This window comes from Pongo abelii, chromosome 1 (assembly GCF_028885655.2).
Source record: "Pongo abelii isolate AG06213 chromosome 1, NHGRI_mPonAbe1-v2.0_pri, whole genome shotgun sequence".
NCBI lineage: Eukaryota > Metazoa > Chordata > Mammalia > Primates > Hominidae > Pongo > Pongo abelii.
Window position 1 is genome coordinate 214,407,472 of NC_071985.2, and position 22,659 is coordinate 214,430,130.

Consider the following 22,659-nt stretch of genomic DNA (forward strand, 5'->3'; position numbering starts at 1 on the left):
GGCCTCGCAGCTAAAGAACATTTATAGTAGCATAATCTTGATTTGCTAAGAAGCTCCAGAGAAGTCTTCAGCTTAAGGCCTTATGTCCTACTTTTCGGGCCCATAGTGAGCGTGTGTCATAGAATAGGATGCGTGTTGGTACAAGAACACTGTTCTGGGAATCGTGAGCTTGGATTCCATTTCTTCCTCTGGTAAGAAGGAGGATTATAATTTCTGAAACTTTTTTTTTTCTCTTTGCAGTCCATGGAGCATAACCTAGCGCTGGTGGCCTAGAAGGAAGGAAGGGCAGGCAGAGTGTAGATAGTTCATTCTGCCTTGAGTTGGTGGGGTTAGTGATAACCCTGCTGTCTTTTGCCTCAGGAGAGAAACAAGAATGCTGCTCAGGAGCTGGCCACTTTGCTGTTGTCCCTGCCAGCACCTGCCAGTGTCCAGCAGCAGTCCAAGAGCCTTCTGGCCAGCCTGCACACCAGCCGCTCGGCCTACCACAGCCACAAGGTAACTGTTCTCTCAGGGAAAGGAAATTGCAGTGCTGACAGGGAATCAAATAAGTTAGCTTTTCATTGTAAAGCGACAGCACAGCAAAGTAACGTAGAGAGAGGATAGCATTCAAATTAGACCTACATTTTACAGAGTTTCTCCTGAGAAATTCTCAAGTGCCACTCAAAACTGAGGGTAAGCCAGTGACTGGGCCCCTGGTTTGTACTTATTTTTCTGTCACTCTAACAGGATCAACAAGACTTAAGAAAGAGAAGGAGGGATATTGAGTGTGGGTAGCCTTCTCGCTGGAAAAGGGTGAGGTGAGGGAGTCCCTCAGGAGATAGACTGCTAGTGTTTTTGCTCCCTCAGCTGTGGCACAGCATGAGAGGTGTACTGTACGTGTTGGTGAGACAAGTGTTGAATAGTTGTTGGAGTGCCTCTGATGGGAAAATCTGGGGAAAGAGGGTATCACTTATAAAAGAAAGGCATTGCCAAAGGAGACAAATTGGGCCAATTTCTGTAGATGGAAAAGATGACAGTTCAGACCCCTGAGGAAGAAGGGCTCTGAGAGGAGCCATCAACCCAGAGCTTTGGTTAGCTTCTGTGCCTCCAGCCCGGAGAACTGAGAAATGTGAGTTTAACCTGCTGAGTCTTTCAAGGAAAGGCAATTTTGGAAACACTGTCCTTGGGTAATATGAATTTGCTAAGAAATGACTCTTCTATTATAGGAGAAAGAAATCTGGCAGTTCTGGAGACCTGAGTAGATTTGGATTTTCCCATCATACTTTGATACTGCAGGGTTTTTATTTTTTAATGACATTAATATTTTATGTATTAAGAAACTTAACTATATGGGGCTGCTTTGAAGATCTGTTGTAGGTGATTGGTGTTCATTGGCCTGTTCTCTTGAGAGGAGGTAATAATCCTGGTGATCTGCCAGCTTTTCTCTCCTCTTCACTTTTGTACCCAGCTCTTGCTTATGGCTGACCCTCTGTGCTCCTGTTGTTTTATAGGATCAGGCCTTGCTGAGCAAAGCTGTGCAGTGTCTCAACACATCTAGCAAAGAAGGCAAGGATTTGGACCCTGAGGTGTTCCAGAGGCTAGTGATCACAGCTCGCTCCATTGCCATCATGCGCCCCAACAACCTTGTCCACTTTACGGAGTCAAAGCTGCCCCAGATGGAAACAGGTGAACTTGGCCTCTGTGGCCGTGGTCCTGAGATCTGCTTCATATGCCTGTTTACCCTCTCATTCTTACTGTTCTTAGTGGCCTCTGACTGACTGCATGCTCAGAGACAGGGATTTTGCTTCCTGGTCTTTATACCTTGTAGGGCCTTTTGACATTGAGATTGTATAATTTTAAACACATTCTTTTTCCAGTGCTTATACTTTTGACTATCCTTGAGTTTATTTAGTGTTCTAGACATCAGATATAATCTGTCTCTGAAGTTATTACCTCTTAGGAGCTTCAGGGGAAAGCTAAGCTTGGTTGGGCCCTGGTTGCTTTAAACCAACTATGGCATATCTTTCGCTTTCATGCTGTTCTTTTGCCAGTGCTATTATTAATATGTGTAGCAGCTTTCTCAGTGCTCAGTGCTGTTTCCTCATCTCCTCTTCTGTTGGCTGGGTAGCAAACCTGTTTTGTCATTGTCAAATTGAGTTGATTGCTGCCTTTACAATTCTCTGTTATTTACATGCTCCCATATGCATCATCATCCTGTTCCTCCTTTTAATACTACAATCCCAGAATTATTCTAGAGAGATCTCTAGAATGTTCAGATGTTCCTCTACGTTTTAGAAGTTGAACCAGTTGGAACTGAGATCTTTGAATCTGCGGTAAACATCCTAAATGCTCCCCGTTCTACTTAATTCTAACATACAATGTTTTCTGCGATATTCCTTTCCCAGACTGTTTTTTTCCTAGATGTGCCTGCTGGAGTCTAGGGATAGTTGGCATATTGATTGGGGCCCCACTTGAAACTCCCTCCCCAGGCAAGCTTCCTTGACCTGAGTTAACCTTAAAACAAATTAAATTCCATCTCAGATTTACCATCGTTGATAATGTTCTTTCTCCTCCTTAGAAGGAATGGATGAAGGGAAGGAACCACAGAAGCAGTTGGAAGGAGATTGCTGTAGTTTCATCACCCAGCTTGTGAACCACTTCTGGAAACTCCATGCATCCAAACCCAAGAATGCCTTCTTGGCACCTGCCTGCCTTCCAGGTATGTTAAAAGGGATATTTGAATCTTGGTAATGAAGCCTGATGTAAGTTCTGTCTTTGAACAGCTATGACTGTTAGCCATTAGCTTTCATTCTTCATAATCCATTTCTTCCGGAACTCATAATTGGGAAGTAGAAGTCTGCGAGATAAATACAATGTTCCTGAGACAGGAATTTAGCAGTGTGGCAGAGTGGGATTTTCTTCTACCATATCTTTTCATCGGGGTTGAATATTTTACATAAAGAGGCACTGTGTGTGTGTGTGTGTGTGTGTGTGTGTGTTTGTGTGTGTGTCTCCTCAGTGGTTTATAATTGTTTTTAAAAATCTTTGACAACTTGGCTTAAAGCCAGCTCAAAAGGCACAAGTATCTGAGGATTATTCTATTTCTAAGCTATTTGGTCTCTAACTTCTTACACTATTGAAAATTCAGACGGAAGGGTAAGGGTCTGAATAGCAATATAGAAAAGTAGGATGATCCTGGTGCTTATTCATGTTTGGAGGACACTTGGGTGGTAAACCTAAAAGGCATGTCAAGGTCATGTTTTGTCATCACCTGAGGTTGAGGGATATTAGGGAACATTTAGTATCTGCCTTCCTCTTCATATTTCCTTGCCTTGTCTTTTGATATCCAGAGAGAGTGGACAGCTACTTATTTCTGTGACTCAAGATATCTGGAAAGACTTTTGAGGACAATTTGGGAGTTTAGGAAACTGTTAATGAAACAAATCACAAATAATACTGACAGGCTACTGTGTGTGAATGAGTGTGTATGTGAGTGTTTGTCATTTTGTTTGCACGACCTTTTACATGGAGATAAAAAGTTACACTTTTGTCTCAGACTCTCAAGTAGTTAGAGTTTTTTCCTCCAGATTTTCAAATAATGTTTGTTTCTCCTTTAGGACTAACTCATATTGAAGCTACTGTCAATGCTCTGGTGGACATCATCCATGGCTACTGTACCTGTGAGCTGGATTGTATTAACACAGCATCCAAGATCTACATGCAGATGCTCTTGTGTCCTGTACGTAGCATTACAATCCCAGAGAGCTCTCAGCAGCCGGGGAATATCTGGAAAATTGTTTTTAGCTTGCTAAGCTAATGAAATAAAATATATTTAAAGGAAGCTGAAGGGAATGAAGTTTCGAACATCAATAAAAGCTTTAAGATCTTACTCCATGGAAGAGAAAGATTTGGAAAGGGGATGGGCTTAGTCTTTCTTATTCAGTGCTGAATCACCAGGGACTAGCCTGCTGCTTGCTGCATAGTAAGTGCTAGGTAACTCAGTGAATTGTGACTTAAATGAGCACATGAATTTGAAAGTAGTTCATCAAGATTTCTATTTCCAGTGACCCTTTCACAGAAGCTAAGTGTTAAAACTATTGATTTTAGCACAGAGCTAAGATGCGCACTGGGGGCCTGATCATCTGATAAGCCAAAATTTGTAAGGGGCCAAAGTGGCCTCAGGAGCAAATGACCTGCCAGTCTATCCCCAGGAACTGAGAGACAGGAAGTTAGTGAATGGCTCTTATGTGTGCCAGAACAGGAAGAGGGGATTAACTTAACCTGCTGAACTTGGTCTGCTGGGTTGCAGGTGAGAGTAGAGAGGTATTCCACATGCGTGTGAGTGACCAGGAAAGGAAAGTGTTTTATAGAGAGTTTCATGAATAATATGAGAGCAAAGCGTGACAGTTTCCTTTTAAACCTCAGGATCCTGCTGTGAGCTTCTCTTGTAAACAAGCTCTAATTCGAGTCCTAAGGCCCAGGAACAAACGGAGACATGTGACTTTACCCTCTTCCCCTCGAAGCAACACTCCAATGGGTAATGTGAGGTCTGGGTTTAGGCTCAAGCCTGTATTTGGGAGGAGGGGAGAGAGGGAGGTACAGTAGCATTGGGCGTGCTGCTCACGTTGACCAAGGTCCTGGAGATTTTATGTATCTATCTTTTTTCTAATCCTACCTCACCCCATAAAGAATTTAGGTGGCACATCAAAATGTATATAGTAAGCAGGATAAAAATAAAGATTAAAGGCCATGGGAAAATAAAAATACCATAGTAAAATCAAAATACAGAAAATTCGCATCACATGGTTGGTAAGCCAGGGTCTTATATTTGGCTGAAAGCTTCCTAAGAGCCATAGCAAAAATAAAATCACGGTGACCAAAGACAAAACAAAAACGTAACTTTTCTTGGGATAGAAACTCTTCATTAAATGTCCATTTTGTTGCCAAAGGGGCAGAAACCTTAGTGGACTTACCTACAATAAGTTGGATGGCAAATTTCACAGGAATTTCCCTCACGATACACTTGGACACAGTCAAGGGCATAACATTTTACGATTCAGTAAAAGCAATTCTAAAAGGTGTCTGAATAACAGAATTATATAATTCTGGTTACTTGGCTTGATTTAGAAGTAAATTTCAAATGAGTCACTATGTACTTTTAAATGTTCTTTCTTTCTTTTTCTTCCTTCCTTCCTTTCTTTCCTTTCTTTCTTTTCCTTCCTTCCTTCCTTCCTTCCTTCCTTCCTTCCTTCCTTCCTTCCTTCCTTCTTTCCTTCCTTCTTTCTTCTTTTCTTTTCTCTTCTCTTTTTTCTCTTCTCTTCTCTTTTCTTTTCTTCTTTTCTTTCTTTTTCAGAGTCTCACTGTGTCACCCAGGCTAGAGTGCAATGGTGCGAACTCAGCTCACTGCAATCTCTGCCTCCCTAGTAGCTGGGATTACAGGCGCATGCCACTGCACCCAGCTAATTTTCGTATTTTTAGTAGAGCCGGAGTTTCTACTTGACCACTTGGCCAAGCTGGTCTCGAACTCCTGACCTCAAGTGATCTGCCCGCCTCGGCCTCCCAAAGTGCTAGGATCATAGACGTGAGCCACTGCCCGGCCTGTACTTTTAAATTTTCTAATAGCAATATTATAAAGAGTAAAAAGTAAAATTGATTTACTAATTATTTAATCCAGTATATCAAATGTTATATCAACATCTTGTCAATATAAAAAATTTATTAGTGAAATATTTTGCCTGTTTTGGTACCATTTTGGGAATCCAGAATGTATTTTACACTAGTGGCACATCTCCTTTTAGACAGCCATGTTTTAAGTGCTCAGTAGCCACATGTGGCTGGTGGACAGTGCACGTCTAGAGGAATGTACACAACTTTGTGACTTTCAGACAATCTTCCTTGCATATCATTTATCTTGCCTAAGCTTTTGGGTTAGGCAGCAGTTTGTGGCTCTTCTCTAGCAAGAACCTAGAGTGGAGATAGTTTATGTTCCTAACGGAGATATTTACATGCTTTAGCAATCCATCGAGTGGAAGGTGAGGTCTCTATCCTCTTCTGACAATTAGGAGTCTCACTTGGACATCTTCCTTATTAGAAGGCCTTCTTACCTTCACACAAAAGTGGGCACAGGCAGGACCTGCAGTGGTGTGCTTGGTTTCCAGTCAATGGTTTTACACTTCAGTTCTGGTTCTTCTCATAATAATTAAGTAGTGTGAAAATCTCACTGACCTAGTTGTTTTAGAAAAAAATAGTGAAATAAATTCTAATCTGCCATGACAGACAAAAGGTAAAGATCCCAATCATATGATTTTTCCTGTCTTATCCAAGGTCTCCTGAGAGTTAGTGTAAGTTTGGGGGGCCTGCTGGTTTCAGATCTCTCGGCTTTATGGAAATCCCTTTGGAATCCAAGGTTTTTTCCTTCACCAGCTGGAACATTTTATTTTTGTGGGGGGCAAGCTGTCGCAGCCAACTCCATCTTCCCAGATGCTGTAGGTCCAAGAAGTAAGAGAACAAGGCCAGGCATAGCACCCCGGAGTTCTCCCGCAAAAGCCCAGGGTGCTAGCTGGTAGCTTGTCTTGGGTTTTTGTTGCCACTTGAATTATGGTACCATGTGCCAAGGGAGGAAAGCAAGCACCTTCAGGTGACTGGGGTTTCTTTGACTCAGGAGACAAGGATGATGATGACGATGATGACGCAGATGAGAAAATGCAGTCATCAGGGATTCCGAATGGTGGTCACATCCGTCAGGAAAGCCAGGAACAGAGTGAGGTGGACCATGGAGATTTTGAGATGGTGGTGAGTCTCTGGCAGCAGGAGAAGGGGAGGAGGAGCTTCACAACTCTCCTCTAGCTCTTATTCAGTAGACTTCCAAAAGTTACACTTACCATGGGACACTGACAGAGCTTTCTCTCTGCAGTCTGAGTCGATGGTCCTGGAGACAGCTGAAAATGTCAACAATGGCAACCCCTCTCCCCTGGAGGCCCTGCTGGCAGGCGCAGAGGGCTTCCCCCCCATGCTGGACATCCCGCCTGATGCAGATGACGAGACCATGGTTGAACTAGCCATTGCCCTGAGCCTGCAGCAGGACCAACAAGGTAGAAGGCCATGCCAAGAACAAAGCAGCCCATTGGCCTTGCAAAGGAAAAGAGGGTTTGGCAGTTACTGATATCCAGCTGACTTAGTTTGTCCCCAGATTTGGGGAGAGGTTGATCTGGGTGAGAGCTGTTCAGAGATACAGGTGGAGAGTGAGAGGGATGTGGCGGGAATTTCAGTCTGAGTGCCAATCTCATAGTTTCTGCCAGTTTGGGTTATTTCCTCTTGAAATTTAGATTCCTCCAGCCTGTGTCCTGCCTGAGCTGAAGGAAGCATTCCACCATCTCTGTAACTGAACTTGGTGGGTGGACAGCAGTGGCTGTTGGCTAACTTCCTCTAGGCCAGAGGGGGTCACATGCTGGTGTTTGGAGACTCTTGAGGGCAGCAGGTGGCCAAAGCAGCACTGTGGATGGGACCTGGAGGGGATGTTGTGCTCACTCTCCACTTGTTTCCCAGGCAGCAGCAGCAGTGCCCTGGGCCTGCAGAGCCTGGGACTGTCCGGCCAGGCACCCAGCTCTTCCTCTCTGGACGCAGGAACCCTCTCTGACACCACAGCATCAGGTAACTGTCCACAGCAAGGAGCACGGCTCAGGGCCCCAGGACCCTCAGGCCTTGTTTCCACTGCTGTGAGAGTGTAATGGGCAGCTGCTTTGACAGGCCATTCTGGACTTCCTGCTTCTGCCTTGGCTTTAGAAAGATGGGTGTGGAGGGTGTAGTGCTGTGGCTCGGCCCTGCTGTGCACTGCTCCGCTTCCTCACACTTTGCATGCTGCCTGGCTTCAGCTGCTTCCCCACGGAAAAGCCGAGAGAGTGGCATGCAGGCTGATCAGCTACAGGGCTTCCACTTCAGCTTCCAGCGTTCTTTGTCAGAGTTCTAACATTTTAGACAGTATTAAAAGAGAGACAAGAAACAGAACTCATACCTTTTACCTTTTTTATCTTCATTTGCAAATAAAAGGAGAGCTACAAGAAGCTAGATTGTACTTCAGAATTCTTGTTCAGTGTGACCAACCATCAGGGATCTGTGAGCTTGAGAGAGAGGGTTTTTATGGACAATTAAAATCTATAGCAAATCTCCAGAACTCATCTTCTCTTTATTTTCAGTCTTTTCCCTAATCTGATTAAAAAAAAAAAATGTTTCCTGAATAGAGATTTGGACCAAATGGAGATACCTGGTCAACCCCTGAGTAATTTAAGGGTTGATTTATAGTTTTTTAGACTGATGCTTCCTTGTGTTTGTTTTTTTTCTTTTCTTTTGGAAGTTTTAGCCTGGGTAGATAAGAAAGGGAGAGAGCAGCTGGCCCCACCTGCTGCCATGGCTTGTTGCTTTTCTCAGATCTCTTTAGTTGCTGTCATTTCAGGCTCTGAGGTTGCTGTTGTGTTGTGCCAGTCGTGTTCCCGCTGTGCTCTGTGGCTGTCTTGGCTTTCCTCCCCCATGTATCTCATCCAGCATTTTCCTCCTGTCTCAGCTCAGCCCTGATCCTGGATGCTGTGGCTGTCTCTGGGGAATTTCCTTGCTTCATTATTAGTATCTGATGAGGATGATTAGGAGGTGTGAAATTTCCCAATGAGCTCCCCTCTGGACCACTTGCTAAGAAAACCAAAACAGGGTTGATTCAAGAGCTCATGCTAAGTGATTTCCTAACATAAGCAAAAATTGACTGATTTCAAAACAAGTCTCATTAAAATTCAGAGTTCTATGCTTTGAATGGTAATGGCTAGTTTCAGATCTCTCAGCAGGTGTCAGTAACACCTAAACAATGGTGACCATGAAGCATTTTAGCTAGAAAACTCAGCGTCCATGTCACAGATTCTTACTGAATCTCTGCACTGTTCTACTTGCACTGTAATGTAAACAGTGAAGGAAATACCCAGTGAACTGGGTTTTCTTCACTCCTGTCTAAGTACTGTTTGCAATGCACCGTGTATAGTGTTTGTTCCTGTTAGTGACTAACCAGCAAAGCAAATCTCTCCCTTTTTTCTCTGACGACAGGATATATAAACTGCATTGTGTCCTATGCACTATGTGGTTTGATGCTTTCATCCCAAGGAGGGGTTTTTTTTGTTTGTTTGTTTGTTTGTTTTTTAACCTGTAACAGCTCTCGTTACTCTCTCAGCTCCAGCCTCAGACGACGAGGGCAGTACAGCAGCGACAGATGGTTCTACCCTTCGGACCTCTCCTGCTGACCACGGTGGTAGTGTGGGCTCGGAGAGCGGGGGCAGTGCAGTGGACTCAGTGGCTGGCGAGCACAGTGGTAATGTGCCATGGCGGGGGTCCTGTCTCCTTGGGCAGAGGGTGGGGACAAAACAGGAATCTCTGCTTGGGTCTTGGGGTTGGTTTTTGCAAAGAAAAGTTATAGAGACTCATTGAAAGTCTTGTGGACTCTCTGAAAGTCTTGTGGAATTCATTTGGCCTCAATTTTCGAGTTTTAAATGTTTAGTGGCTTAAGCTCAGGGGGTTAGTATTGAAATATTTTACAGATATTTACTAATTATCCGTTAGTGGAAAAAAAGCAATGACATGCGTAATTCTTTTTTTTTCCTCTCTGAAACTGCGATAATATGCATAATTATAAGTCATGATTAGCCTAAATCAGTTATTATGTGACCTTGAAACCCATTATCCTATGGTTTCTCCTCCTTATTTATTTGGGGAAGGGTTTTTTTTAAGCGATCTTATTGTTAATGATCTGATGTGTTAACATAGCAGACCATCCCCACAGTCTACTAGCTGATGAGGTGGGCTCTAGAATGAGGGAACATGACAAAGCCATTTTGGTTTGACCTTCCATATCAGTCTGTGGTTAGCAATTAGATACAGTTTTTACAGAGGAGACTAAGAGCAGCTGATAATTTCTAGATTCCCATATCAGTGTATGTTTCCTCTGAAGTATGAGATAGAAATGTATTAGCATCTGAGATTAAGATCATATAGGTGGGTCTTACGTACTGGGGAAGGGTGAATGGCTACTGTGAGAGTGATTTAACATAGTGCTGTGGGGTCTTACTTAGCTTTACATATAAGAAAAAAATGCTACCAGTTATTGTCTAATGCTATCAGTTACTGTCTAACTATTGCTGCTGCTTTAGAATGCACTGGGTTCCTTCATGCTTTGGGAGTTGATTTGTGCTTTTTAAACCATTTCCCTCTAGTGTCTGGCCGGAGCAGTGCTTATGGTGATGCCACAGCTGAGGGGCATCCGGCTGGACCAGGAAGTGTCAGCTCAAGCACTGGAGCCATCAGCACCACCACTGGGCACCAGGAGGGAGATGGCTCCGAGGGAGAAGGAGAAGGAGAAACTGAAGGAGATGTCCACACTAGCAACAGGTCAAGACCTAGTCCTTCACAGTTAAGAGGCTTGCCTATCTGAGACTATTTCAGGAATAGTAGGACTGATCAATTGCAGGAGATAGAGTAGTGATAACAGCATATTTATTTTGAAATATAAAGGTGTAAACTTCTGAAACATTTTAAAGTCTTAGGAAGTGCTCTAGGTCTGTCTTTGTCTTCAAATTATATTAATTATGGAGAGAATAGAAAGTGGTCTTTCTCTTAAGGTTCCTCTAAATATCTTAGTAACTGTAAAGTGATTGTCATAAAAACATGTCTTCCTTACTCAGATCTTTCCAGTTTCATCAATATCTGTACACTCAATATATGGCATCCTCTTTACAAATGGCACTGCTGGAGGCTCAACATTTAGGTATACGTATTAGGTGTCCTAGAAGTGCTCCTTGTTCAGCATGTTTGTAAGGTAAAGGAGAAATAAGACATAGCAAATATATGCATATGGCTAGAAATACCAGTGGTGGAGCATTTTGAAATTGAAAGTGGTCTATAAAATCCTAATCCATTTTTGTGTTGGGGTTTGGTACTAGATGGTGAAGTGAATGTATTCTTAACCCAGAGATAACTAGAGAAATAGAAGAAAAACCTGAAAATAAGACTCATGATACAATGTTTGTTGAATTTGTTGAAGTCAGCAGTTGTTACATTAGTGTAAAAATAGTAAGTCAGAATTTTTTTTTTTTTTTTTTTTTTTTTGAGACAGGGTCTCCCTCTGTCACCCTGGCTGGAGTGCAGTGGTGTGAACACTGCTCACTGCAGCCTCAACCTCCCAGGCTCAGGTGATTCTCCTACCTCAGCCTCCCGAGTTGCTGGGACTACAGGTGTGCGGCACCACGCCCGGCCAATTTTTGTATTTTTTGTAGAGATGAAGTTTTGCCATGCTGCCCAGGCTGATCTGGAACTCCTGAGCTGAAGTGATCCGCTCACCTCCACCTCCCCAAGTGCTGGGATTACAGGTGTAAGTCACTGTACCTGGCCCAGAATTTTGAACTATATGATTTCTATCAGGGGGAAAAAAATGGTGCCTGATGCAGTCAGGCATCAGAGACATTTAAAGGGGGCATCAAAGAGTGCCTTCCACGTTCCCCGAATCCTACTGCTTGAACGTAAGCCGCTTAGATCTCTGGGTGAATTTCTCTGGTTCTGTTAATAGATGATATTTTGATAGAGTTTTAAAAAAACTTCTAACATTTTTCTTAATGTGATTTCTAGGTTAATTCCCTTATGTTCAATTAACTTGATCTCTGTGATTTTTTTAAAAATTTACTTTAAACATTTAAAATCCAGCCTACTTTTGTCTTCTATTTGATATAGTTGAGTTCATTTATAATTAATGTTGATTGCTAACAGTTTTGGAATGGTTGTATGTTATTACTTTGTGCTTCTTATTTGTTCTATGTGTGTCCTTTTCTTTGTGGCCTTCTTTTGAGTTAACTTGCTAGTTTTTTCTTCCTATTTCTTTCCTTTTTTCCTCCAACTCTGCAAGTTTGGAAGTTGTTTACTCTGTTTTTAATCTTTCAGTGGTTATACTATGCATTTTAACATGCATACTTACCTTATCCAGAACGAAATTTAACTAATAGCTGTACCTTCTTCCTGAATAATATGAGGATCTTAGAAGACTTTACTCCTTTGTGTGTTTTAACTTTTTTAATGTCTTCTTAAAGGCTTTAGGATTTTATAGTTTATAAGGTCAGTGTTTGTTAAAGTTTTACTCATATGTTTACCATTTTCTGTGCCTAACATTTCTTTATGCCTCTGAGACCTCCCATCCAGGATCATTTTTTTCCTGAACGATATCATTTAGATTTTCCTTTAGGGAGGTTTTCTGGTTTACACAATCTCAGATTTTGTTGGTCTGGAAATACCTTTATTGAACTTACATTTGGGGATGTATTTTTGATGGGTATAAAAGTTTGTGTTGGCAGCACCCCCGACCTCCCTAGTTGAAAATGGTATTCTGTTATTTCCTCGCTTTTATTATTTCCAATGAGAAATCACCTCCTATTTTAACTGTTGCTTGTTTGAAAGTAATGTCTTTACTGCTGCTTTTAAGATCTTCATTTGTCATTATTTTTGCAGTTTTACCAGGATATGTGATTTATTTCTTTACATTTATTTTGCTTAGTAGTCTTTGGGACTCTTGAATGTGTGGGCTAGTGTCTTTTATTTTGGAAAAAATCTCATCTATTAATCTTATCAGATGTTGTTTTTGTCTTATTTTCTGTTATTTCAGTTATTTTCTGGGATTTCAGTTAAATAGATGTGAGACCATCATATTCTCTTCTTCATGTCTCTTAAAATCTTTTTCTCTTTTGTGTTCCTTGTGCTTAATTATTTATAAATTTCTTGATCTATTTGAGTAGCATTAAAAAACATCAAATACATAGGAATAAATTTGAAAGATGTAAGACTTCTACTCTGAACACTGTACAATCTAAGAGAAATTAAAGACCTAAATAAATGAAGAACTACATCATGTTTATGGATTGAAAGACTCATTGTGAAGATAATTGTCTTCAACTTGATATAGAGCCATATAATCCTAGTCATAAATTTTGGCTGGAGTTATGTGTTAAAATTGACAAGTTGATACTAACATTTATGTCGATTAGCCAAGGCAATATTGAAGAAAATTCATAAAGTTAGAGGACTTTATAGAATTATAGCTTATTATAAAGTTATGGTAATTAAGACAGTGTGATAATGGTATGAAGATAGACAAATAGACTAGTGGAATGGGCTGGAGTTCAGAAACAGCTTCACACATACCTAGTCATCTGATTTATAAAAAAGGTGACACTTATGTACAATGGGGGAAAGGAGGGTTTTTTCAATAAATAATAATGGGTCAGCTGGAAACGCACATAGAATAAAATGAATCTTGACCTGATCTTATATGCAAAAATCAGTTGAATTATAGATGTAAATACAAAGGGTAACACTTTATTGCCTTTAAAAGACAAAGTGTCTTCATAACTTGGGTTTGGCAAAGATTTATTGAATAGGACACAAAAGCATTAAAAGGAAAAAAAATCTATAAACTGGACTATATTCTCAGCAGCTATTCATTTTCTCCTCCCCTCTTCTCAGTGTTAAGATTTCAGTTAGGTAGTTTTTCTTACAGGCTCCTAGGCTAGAGTGGGGTGGGGGGTGCGGGTGCAGGGAAGAGTGTGAAGGGAAGTCATGTATTACAGTTTACTTTTAAAGTGAGGGTATAGCCTTCTGTGGTTCTTCTGTGAGGTTCTCTTTGAAGACCTTCCCCACTGTCCACAGAAGAGGTCCAAAGAAAAAAAAAAATGAAGACCTTCCCCACTTGAGGAAGATCCTTTGCTTTTATTCCTATTCCAAATGCCCTGTGAGGTCCTGGCAGCCAGAAGGTCAAGTTGCCTTCAGAACATCTTGGCCTTAACTTTTCAAATTTCAAATTTCCTAAACTTTGTCTCTGAGTTGTGCTTACATCTTTGGCCAGTAACTTTTTAATTGCTAGTGAGCTCATTATTACTTTTATTTTGACTTTGTATCTGATAATCTTTCTTAGTTTACTTATTCTTGTTGTTTCTTGTTTTGTTTTCTTTTAAGACAGTCTCACCTGCCCAGGCTGGTGTGCACAATCATAGCTCCCTGCAACCTTGAATGCCTAGGCTCGAGGACTCCTCTTGCCTCACCTTCTGAGTAGCTAGGCGCATGTCACCATGCCCAGCTGTTTTTATTCATTTATTTATTTTTGAGACAGAGTCTCACTCTGTTGCCCAGGCTGGTGTGCAGTGGCACAATCATAGCTCATTGCAACCTCAAATGTCTGGGCTCAAGGAATCCTCCTGCCTGAGTAGCTAGGCGCATGCCACCATGCCCAGCTGTTTTTAAAATTTTTTTTTTTGGAGACAGAGTCTCACTCTCTTGCCCAGGCTGGAGTGTAGTGGTACAATCTCAGCTCACTGCAATCTCCAGTTCCCAGGTTCAAGCAATTCTCAAGCCTCAGCCTCCTGAGTAGCTGGGATTACAGGCATGTGCCACCACACCTGGCACCCAGCTAATTATTGTATTTTTAGTAGAGACAGAGTTTTGTCGTGTTGACCAGGCTGGTCTCGAACTCCCAACCTCAGGTGATCCACCCACCTTGGCCTCCCAAAGTGCTGGGATAACAGGTGTGAGCCACCGTACCCAGCGTAGTTTTTTTTTTTTTTTTTTTTTTTTTTTTGTCGAGACAGCATCTCACTATTGCCCAAGCTGGTTTTGAACTCCTGGCCTCAAGTGATCCTCCTGCCTCAGCCTCCCAGTGTTGGGATTACAGGTGTGAGCCACTGCACCCAGCTCATTTATTTATTCTAATGATAGATTCTAGTGGATTTTCTGCATCCACAATTTTATCACCTGCAAATAACGGTTTAACTTTTTTCATTCCAATCTTTATACTTTTTAATTTTCTTTTCTTGCCTTATTGCATTGGCTAAGACCTCTTGTACAATGTTGAAAGAAGTGATGATGATGAACATTATCTCATTCCCAAACTCAGGGTGAAAAGGTTCAATACTTTCTCATTAAGTATGATGTTAGCGCAAGGGTTTTTTATGGATATTTATCAGATTAAGGAAATTTTGTTCCTAGTTTGCTGGGAGATTTTTATCTTAAATGGGTTTTTCAAGATTTCCAGTTTCTTGTGTTTCATGTATTGAATCACTTATATGATTTTTCTTCTTTATTTTGTTTAAGGTTATAGATTACATTAATTGATTTTTCTATTATTAAGCCTATTTAGTCATGATGTATTTTCCTTTATATCATGTGACCTGATTTGCTAATTTTTAGCTTAGGCTTAAAATTTTTCTTTGAGATGTCTTTGTCTGGGATTGGTATTCACATTATTCTGGCCTCATAAAATAAGTCAGGGCATGATCCCCTTTTCTCTTGCTCTAGAAGAGTTTGTATAAGATTAATATTATTTCTTCCATAAATTCTTAGAGAAGTTCACCAGTCAGTGAAGTCTTCTGAGTCTGGACTTTATTTAAGGGAAGATTTGAAATTAGGTTTATTCTTTAAATGCTAGAGAATTATTTTTATTTATTTTGGTTTCAATTTTGGTATATTGTATTTTACAAGGAATTTGTTGATTTTTATTAAAGTTGTCAGTTTTACTGGCGTGAGCCCGTTCATATGTTTTTCTCTCATCTTTTTAATGTCTTGACAATCTGTAGTGATTTGCTTTTTTTCATTTCTGACAATAGTAACTTATTCTTTGTCAGTCTTGCTCTAGGGGTTATCAACTTTATTTGAAAGAATTGGCTTTTGGCTCTGGTTTTTTTCTGTTGTATGTCTGCTTTCTATTCCTGCTTTTTATTATTTCCTTTCTTTTACTTACTATTTTTTTTTTTTAACCATTTTTTACTTTGTTGTTGTTGTTGTTCTATTGTTCCTGTTCTATTTCTGGCTTATGAGATACAAACCTAAATCATTTAATCATATGTATTTTAAACCTACTTTAAAAATACATATTCAGCCAGGTCCGGTGGCTCACACCTGTAATCCCATCACTTTGGGAGGCCGAGGCAGGCTGATCACTTGAGGCCAGGAGTTCAAAACCAGCCTGCCCAACATAGCAAAACCCTGTCTCTACTAAAAATATAAGAATTAGCCTTGCGTGGTGGCATGCACCTGTAATCCCAGCTACTTGGGAGGCTGAGATAGGAGAATCGCTTGAATGTGGGAGGTGGAGGTTGCTATGAGCTGAGATCACGCCACTGCACTCCAGCCTGGGTGACAGAGTGAGACTCTGTCTCAAAAAGACAAACAAACAAAAAACCATATTTGAAGCAATATATTTTTCTCTAAAATTCCATCTTGCTTTGGCTGCAGCTCACATATTTTGATAATGTTGTGTTTTGTTAATGTTGTATTTTCATTGCTGTTCAATTCAAATTATTTTCTAAATTCTGTTGTAATTTAGTCTTTGGCCCACGGGATATTTAAAAGTATGTTACTAAATTTCTAAACATTCGGGAATTTTCTAGTTATCTTTTTGTTATTGGTTTATATTTTAATTTTACCATGGTTGGGAACATACTGGGTGATTGTAGATTTTTTTGTTTGTTTGTTTTTTGAGATGTAGTTTCACTCTTGTTGCCCAGGCTGGAGTGCATTGGCATGATCTTGGCTCACTGCAACCTCTGCCGCCCGGGTTTAAGCGATTCTCCTGCCTCGGCCTCCCAAGTAGCTAGGATTACAGGCATGCGCGACCACACCCGGCTAATTTTGTATTTTTAGTAGAGATGGGGTTTCTCCATGTTGGTCAGGCTGGTCTTGAACTTTTGACCTCAGATGATCCGCCCACCTCGGCCTCCCGAAGTGCTGGGATTACAGGCATGAGCCACCACGCCCAGTGGATTGTAGATTTTTTTTTGAAATCTCTTGAGACTCATCACTGCTTCTAAAATGGTGTTATATCTTCTTAGGATTTTCATTTGTTTTTAGGAGTAGGGTGAATTTAGGTAACCTAGCCATATTGACAATGGAATTCTCTATAGTAGTTTTAAATTAACCTTTTTTCATGAATAAGTGAATTAAATAATTGGTAAGTGAATTAAATAATTGGTTAATGAATTATTTAAAAAATTTTTGGTTTTATTTTCAGTCTTTGCTTGGTTGAAACATGAATTATTTTAAATAAAACAGAATTTTACTTTTAAGTCACTAAAGAAAAGGAAACTGCAGTTTTTGTTGCTGTGTTTACTTTTTTTTTTTAAGTTTCAAGAGTACTGTGTAAGAGTTTGAAAATAGGTTGGGTATGATGACTTAAACCTGTAATCCCAGCACTTTGGGAGGCTGAAGTGGGAGGATCTCTTGAGCCTAGGAGTTTGAGATCAGCCTGGGCAACATAGGGAGGCCCTGTCTCTATAAAAAATAAAAAAATTAGCCTGGCATGATCGCATGCGCCAGTGGTACCAGCTACTCAGGAGGCTGAGGTGGGAGGATCTCTTGAGCCCAGGAAGTCAAGACTGCACTGAGCTGTGATTGTGCCACTGCACTCCAGCCTGGGCAACAGAGTGTCCCAGGCTCAAAAAAAATAACAACATGAATGAATGAATGATGTTTGAAAATACTCTGCTGTGATCTTGGTCCAAGTCTAGACTCTGCTCATTTTGTTGACTTTTTTCTTCATGTGTGTATATTCACTTGTATGTTCTCCAAATCTGAGGATATTAATCCATCTCAAAACAAATCCATCTTATGTTTTATGTTCAAACTATTGAACTGCTGCTGTCATCTCACCTTTCCTCACTTGTACCTTGTTCATCTTTGAGCAATTCTTAAACGTTTGTATTCCCCACCTGGCTTGGCCAATTATTAACTGACACATGCGTGGTATTCTGAAGAACAGTTAGCTCATTCCTTTGAGTTCTTTTTAGAATGACAATAATTTATAATTCACGTAAGACCCCGTACTTTCTTTCATTCATTCTTTTTTTAGAGACAGGGACTTGCTCTGTTGTTCAGGCTGGAGTGCAGTGGCATGATCATGGCTCACTGTAACCTTGAACTCCTGGGATCAAGTGATCTTCCTGAGGCAGGACTGCAGGCACATGGCACCACGTCTGGCTAATTTTTAAATTTTTTGTAGAGATGAGGTCTTGCTATGTTTCCCTGGCTGGTCTTGAACTCCTGCCTCAGCCTCCAAGTGTTGAAAGACGTGAGCTACCACACCCAACCCTAGACCCTGTACTTTCATCCAGAATTGTATTATTTTGAAAATATTCTGGGCTGGGGACAGTAGCTCACTTCAGCTCTGTTGCCCAGGCTAGAGGGCAGTGGTGTGATCATAGCTCACTGCATCTTTGAATTCCTGGGCTCAACCAATCTTCCCCTGTTAGTCTCCTGAATTGCTGGGACGATAGGCACACCACCATGTCCAGCTGTTTTCTTTAAAACAATTTTTTTGGTCCTTTTTTGTATTTAAAAACATTTTGTTTTTAAGAAAAGAAAAAGACAATATTCTGGATACCTGCTAAGATATGTAACACATGCAAATCACACATTAAAAAAAGGTGTGTAGTTTCTTACAAATAATCTCTAAGATAAAAATGAGACAAGGACCATTTACTAATTATGAAAGTGAATCCATTGATTTATTCAGCAACTAGATTCTTAATCTGTATGAGATTGTGTATTAGGTGAGACTAGCAACCAAATTGTCAGTAGGACTTTAACTAATTTTCATCATCCTCTTGAATCAGCATATTAGCTAGAGATCCAGGGGCACATACTTGGTACAGAAGGTCAGCTGTATATCTGTAGATGAAGGCTAGGTAATGGCCAGTTGATTATACGGGAAAACTCATGGGTCCAGTAGGACAGTGTGACATTGACAAAGAACATTATATTAGGAAGATGGTGGACAAGGTGTGAGAGAGTAGAGCAGTGACTGGACTTTATAAGAATTTGGGAAACGTGAGAAAGGAAGGGCTGGGTCACTGTGCAGCTGGTGATATAGAATTTGTATATAGCAGAATTCTAGAAAATAATGTCTGGAGGCAGAATAGGGCCACATATTAGAAAAAAGCCATAAACCTTGCAGTTGGAGGTTTGGTTTTGAAACTGAGAACTACTAGGGCCTGGAGGCTTGGGAAATACTTTGAACTTCCCTGTAGTAGGATTTAATTCAGTGCCATCAGTTGTATTTTAGAATAGTTTCACTTTCTTTTAACAGAGTGGGATCTCTCCTTCTGTGTTGCTGACTGGCATACCGATTAGGCAGTTCTTAACTTTTTTTTTAATGCTGGAGATTGTTCCTAAGCATTAGGCTTCTTGTTGACCTTGGTAGCAGGGTGGGGGTGGGGAGGGAACTGTATTCAGCTGGGTCCTGTTGGAGTACAGCTCATGTTTTCTATCTTTTCCCCACCCTTTTAGGCTGCACATGGTCCGTCTAATGCTGTTGGAGAGATTACTGCAGACCCTGCCTCAATTACGAAATGTTGGCGGTGTCCGGGCCATCCCGTACATGCAGGTATCTCTTAGCTCACCTGGGTCTCTGTCAGGTCATGATTGGACCGTCCTTAAGCATGCCCACATCTCTCTTCCAGAGGACCTGGAAGCGTTTGTTTGGTGTTAGGCCACAGAATAATGAAATCTAATTTTTGAGCTACAAATCATAGCTCTTCGTTTTATAAATGAGAAGGCTGAGGGTCAGAGAATTTTTTAAATGCACAAGTTCATCCAGGTAGTTATTGACAGAGCCAGTGCAAAAGCCCACTTCTGAGATTCTGAGTCTCTAGTCTCTATGTTGATATTAGAGTGTGGGCCAATAGCTGTTCTTCCACTCACTAGCTGTCTTCCTCAGAGGCAAAACTGTTCTTTAATTCTTAGTTTGGTGTACCACCCTTTCTCAAGCTACTTTGCTTGGATATAATATAGGTTAGTCCATTAATTTTACAAACTTTACGAAACATGTTTTTGTAATGTCAAGTGTGGCATATATCAGAATTTGACTTTTCTGACTCTGAACACTGAAGCTTTGGATACCTGGAATTATAGAACGCTATAATGGATTACAGTTATGATTGATAGGGATGTCAGGAAGATTAGGGTTTCTTCTGAAACACCCCGTATTTCGAGTCGTTCTTCTTTAGGAAATTGGGTTTTGTGTTTTCTCTCTTTGACTTCTAGGTCATTCTAATGCTCACTACAGATCTGGATGGAGAAGATGAGAAAGACAAGGGGGCCCTAGACAACCTGCTCTCCCAGCTTATTGCTGAGTTGGGTATGGATAAAAAGGTAAAATCTGAGAGGCAGACTGTGTGAGAAACAGGATTGGCTGAGATCCTTTCTCAGGTTCCCATTCGTTTCATAGAGGAACTTCACCTCGTTTCAAGGGGTAACCATCCACTGAGGGCTCCAGTTCTGTTGAGTCAACAAAAGCGTATTCGGGGCCTGCTTTGGCCCGAGCATAGTTTTGGACCCTGAGCATAGTTGAGGGCAAAGATGAAGTTCTTACCCTCATGGCCCTTTTGTGCTCAGTGAGGTGAGAACATTAAATTAGTTGTTCGTATCTTAATATGGCCTCCTAAGTGTATCAGGCTCTAGGTACCCCAAGTATAGTCCATGGATATACTGGGGGTTGTTTTGTGTCTGATTCAATCTGAGGAACATTTTAGGGCTGATGGGCTTGACTTGAAGGGATCTTGTTCAGAGGATGCCTCAAGCATCGAGTAAGTAGAGGTTTCTGGACTTATGCTTTGGCCTGCAGGATGTCTCCAAGAAGAATGAGCGCAGCGCCCTGAATGAAGTCCATCTGGTAGTAATGAGACTCCTGAGTGTCTTCATGTCCCGCACCAAATCTGGATCCAAGTCTTCCATATGTGAGGTATTTTTGCTTTGGGTTCATGAGTTTGGGGAAAGGTAAGAGGATTGTCTGGGTAGTGCTAGGGCCAGCGCAGGGGTGGTAGTCCTCTGTAAGAATAAAGCCATTGTTCCCTGAGGGGAGTAAGATTCTAAGCTATCACCTTTTCAAGAGCAGAACCTCCACCTTTTTCCGAATCCCTTCCAAGCTCTGGTCTTTGCTAACAATCCTTCCAATGGAGGGGTTAAAAGGTTTGGAAGTTCCATTATTGAAAAGCAGGGCTCTCTTCTGCAAGGCACAGAGTGGCTAAGAGGATTCCCCTAGTGTATGTTGCTATAAGGTATGGTCATAAAGCAGAGAGAAAGCAACGTGTGTGTGGTGAAAGGAGATTAGCACAAAGCAGAGAAGATAGAAATTGAGGCTGAACTGCATCCAATCTTAATGAGCTTAGGGAGCTGTGGGGTTTGCTGGGATTTGCAAGGCTCTTCTAATGGTCTTATTTACAGTAGCTTTTCTCCTACTTTTTTATGCATGTGATCACTCACCCCCAACTCCTTTGGAAGCTAGTTCTATGGAAGACTCTACAGCGGGTGAGGTGGGGTTGTTCAGTAGTGCCTATAATGGAAAGTTTTCTCTGTCCTTCTTGAATTGGGCTTCTTTTCTAGTTGCTCAAGATAAAAGAGGAAACCCATCCCCTCCAGGGGGAAAGGTTATTTAATCCTTGCCTCCCTGGCCTCTGGCATATGTGCGTGTAGCAAGGTTAGAGTTGAGAACAGGTGTGTTTCTTTGTTTGTCTTACCACATGGTTGTTCAAAAAAGTTCCGAAAAACCTCACAAACTTCCTTGGGGAAGTTTCAGTGCAAGAGCCTGATTCACTCACTGCCATAAAAACTAAGACTCTTGTGAGTGTATTTCCCATCCCCAACACCCACCTGGATTTCACATTGTTTTTACAAGCCATTCTTCCCATCTCTGTATTTTCTCTGTCTCCCAGTCATCTTCCCTCATCTCCAGTGCCACAGCAGCAGCTCTACTGAGCTCTGGGGCGGTGGACTACTGCCTGCACGTGCTGAAATCACTGCTGGAATATTGGAAGAGCCAACAGAATGATGAGGAGCCTGTGGCTACCAGCCAGTTGCTGAAACCACATACTACCTCCTCCCCACCTGACATGAGCCCATTCTTTCTCCGCCAGTATGTGAAGGTGAGATCTTTCCCTCATCAAAGAAACACTCGTCCTTTGTTCAGAGCACTCTTCTCTTTCCTCGCGGTGCAGAGAGCTCAAGGGGCTGAGGGTGAAGAGCCATAGGAAGGAGCCGGCATTCCTTGGTGGGGGTTAATCTCGGCGTGATTGAATAAATGACCACTTCTCCCAACCTTCTGTGGGATTCTCATTCCTGCATCTTTGTAAATTGGAGGAATTGAATGAAATCATGGTTATCTCATTTCACATTAAGTTTAGAAAAAGATGAGAAGGTACAAGCTAATGTCATCAGTTGTGGGTCATGACATGTGTGTCAGATATTCCCTGTGCTGTCACCACTGAGAGGCCCTTTAACGTACTTATTAAGAAGATGGGCCTTCTGATCAGATTGATCTGGGATAAGTCCCATCTTGTGTTCTTACTTACCAGTCTTGAAGCATGGAGAAGTTCTGTCTGTCTAACCTCCCTAACCTTCAGCTTCTACAGCTGGAAAATGAGCATACAGATGGTATCTACTTTACAGGGCTGTTGTGAGCATTGAATGAGGTGCCGTTTGTAAAGGACTTAGCACAGTGCCTAGCATGTATCAATGCCCAGTCCGTATTAACTGATATCACCACTCTCTTCCTCACTGTCCACTCAGAATAGCTTTGAGCAGGGTAGGAATACGATAGGCATAGAGTGTGGATCTGATCGTGTCTTGCTCTTT

The 22,659-nt window shown here is 41.4% G+C and overlaps 1 protein-coding gene across 16 annotated transcripts in view; it reads left to right on the forward strand.

The window, feature by feature from the left end:
- Positions 1 to 22,659, forward strand: part of UBR4 (ubiquitin protein ligase E3 component n-recognin 4) — a 136,211-nt gene that overhangs the window by 61,756 nt on the left and 51,796 nt on the right. For 2 of the 16 annotated variants that reach the window (XM_024251135.3, XM_024251137.3), the window contains exons 51-65: positions 361 to 495; positions 1,491 to 1,665; positions 2,385 to 2,468; positions 2,558 to 2,698; positions 3,597 to 3,718; positions 4,405 to 4,516; positions 6,641 to 6,771; positions 6,893 to 7,070; positions 7,525 to 7,629; positions 9,185 to 9,322; positions 10,221 to 10,395; positions 19,318 to 19,414; positions 20,074 to 20,181; positions 20,654 to 20,770; positions 21,741 to 21,950. In XM_024251135.3, coding sequence (XP_024106903.1) covers positions 361 to 495; positions 1,491 to 1,665; positions 2,385 to 2,468; positions 2,558 to 2,698; positions 3,597 to 3,718; positions 4,405 to 4,516; positions 6,641 to 6,771; positions 6,893 to 7,070; positions 7,525 to 7,629; positions 9,185 to 9,322; positions 10,221 to 10,395; positions 19,318 to 19,414; positions 20,074 to 20,181; positions 20,654 to 20,770; positions 21,741 to 21,950 — 2,028 coding nt within the window. The remainder of the gene's footprint in view (positions 1 to 360; positions 496 to 1,490; positions 1,666 to 2,384; positions 2,469 to 2,557; positions 2,699 to 3,596; positions 3,719 to 4,404; positions 4,517 to 6,640; positions 6,772 to 6,892; positions 7,071 to 7,524; positions 7,630 to 9,184; positions 9,323 to 10,220; positions 10,396 to 19,317; positions 19,415 to 20,073; positions 20,182 to 20,653; positions 20,771 to 21,740; positions 21,951 to 22,659) is intronic. The other 14 variants (XM_024251141.3, XM_024251143.3, XM_063714561.1 and 11 more) reach the window with 10 other exon arrangements.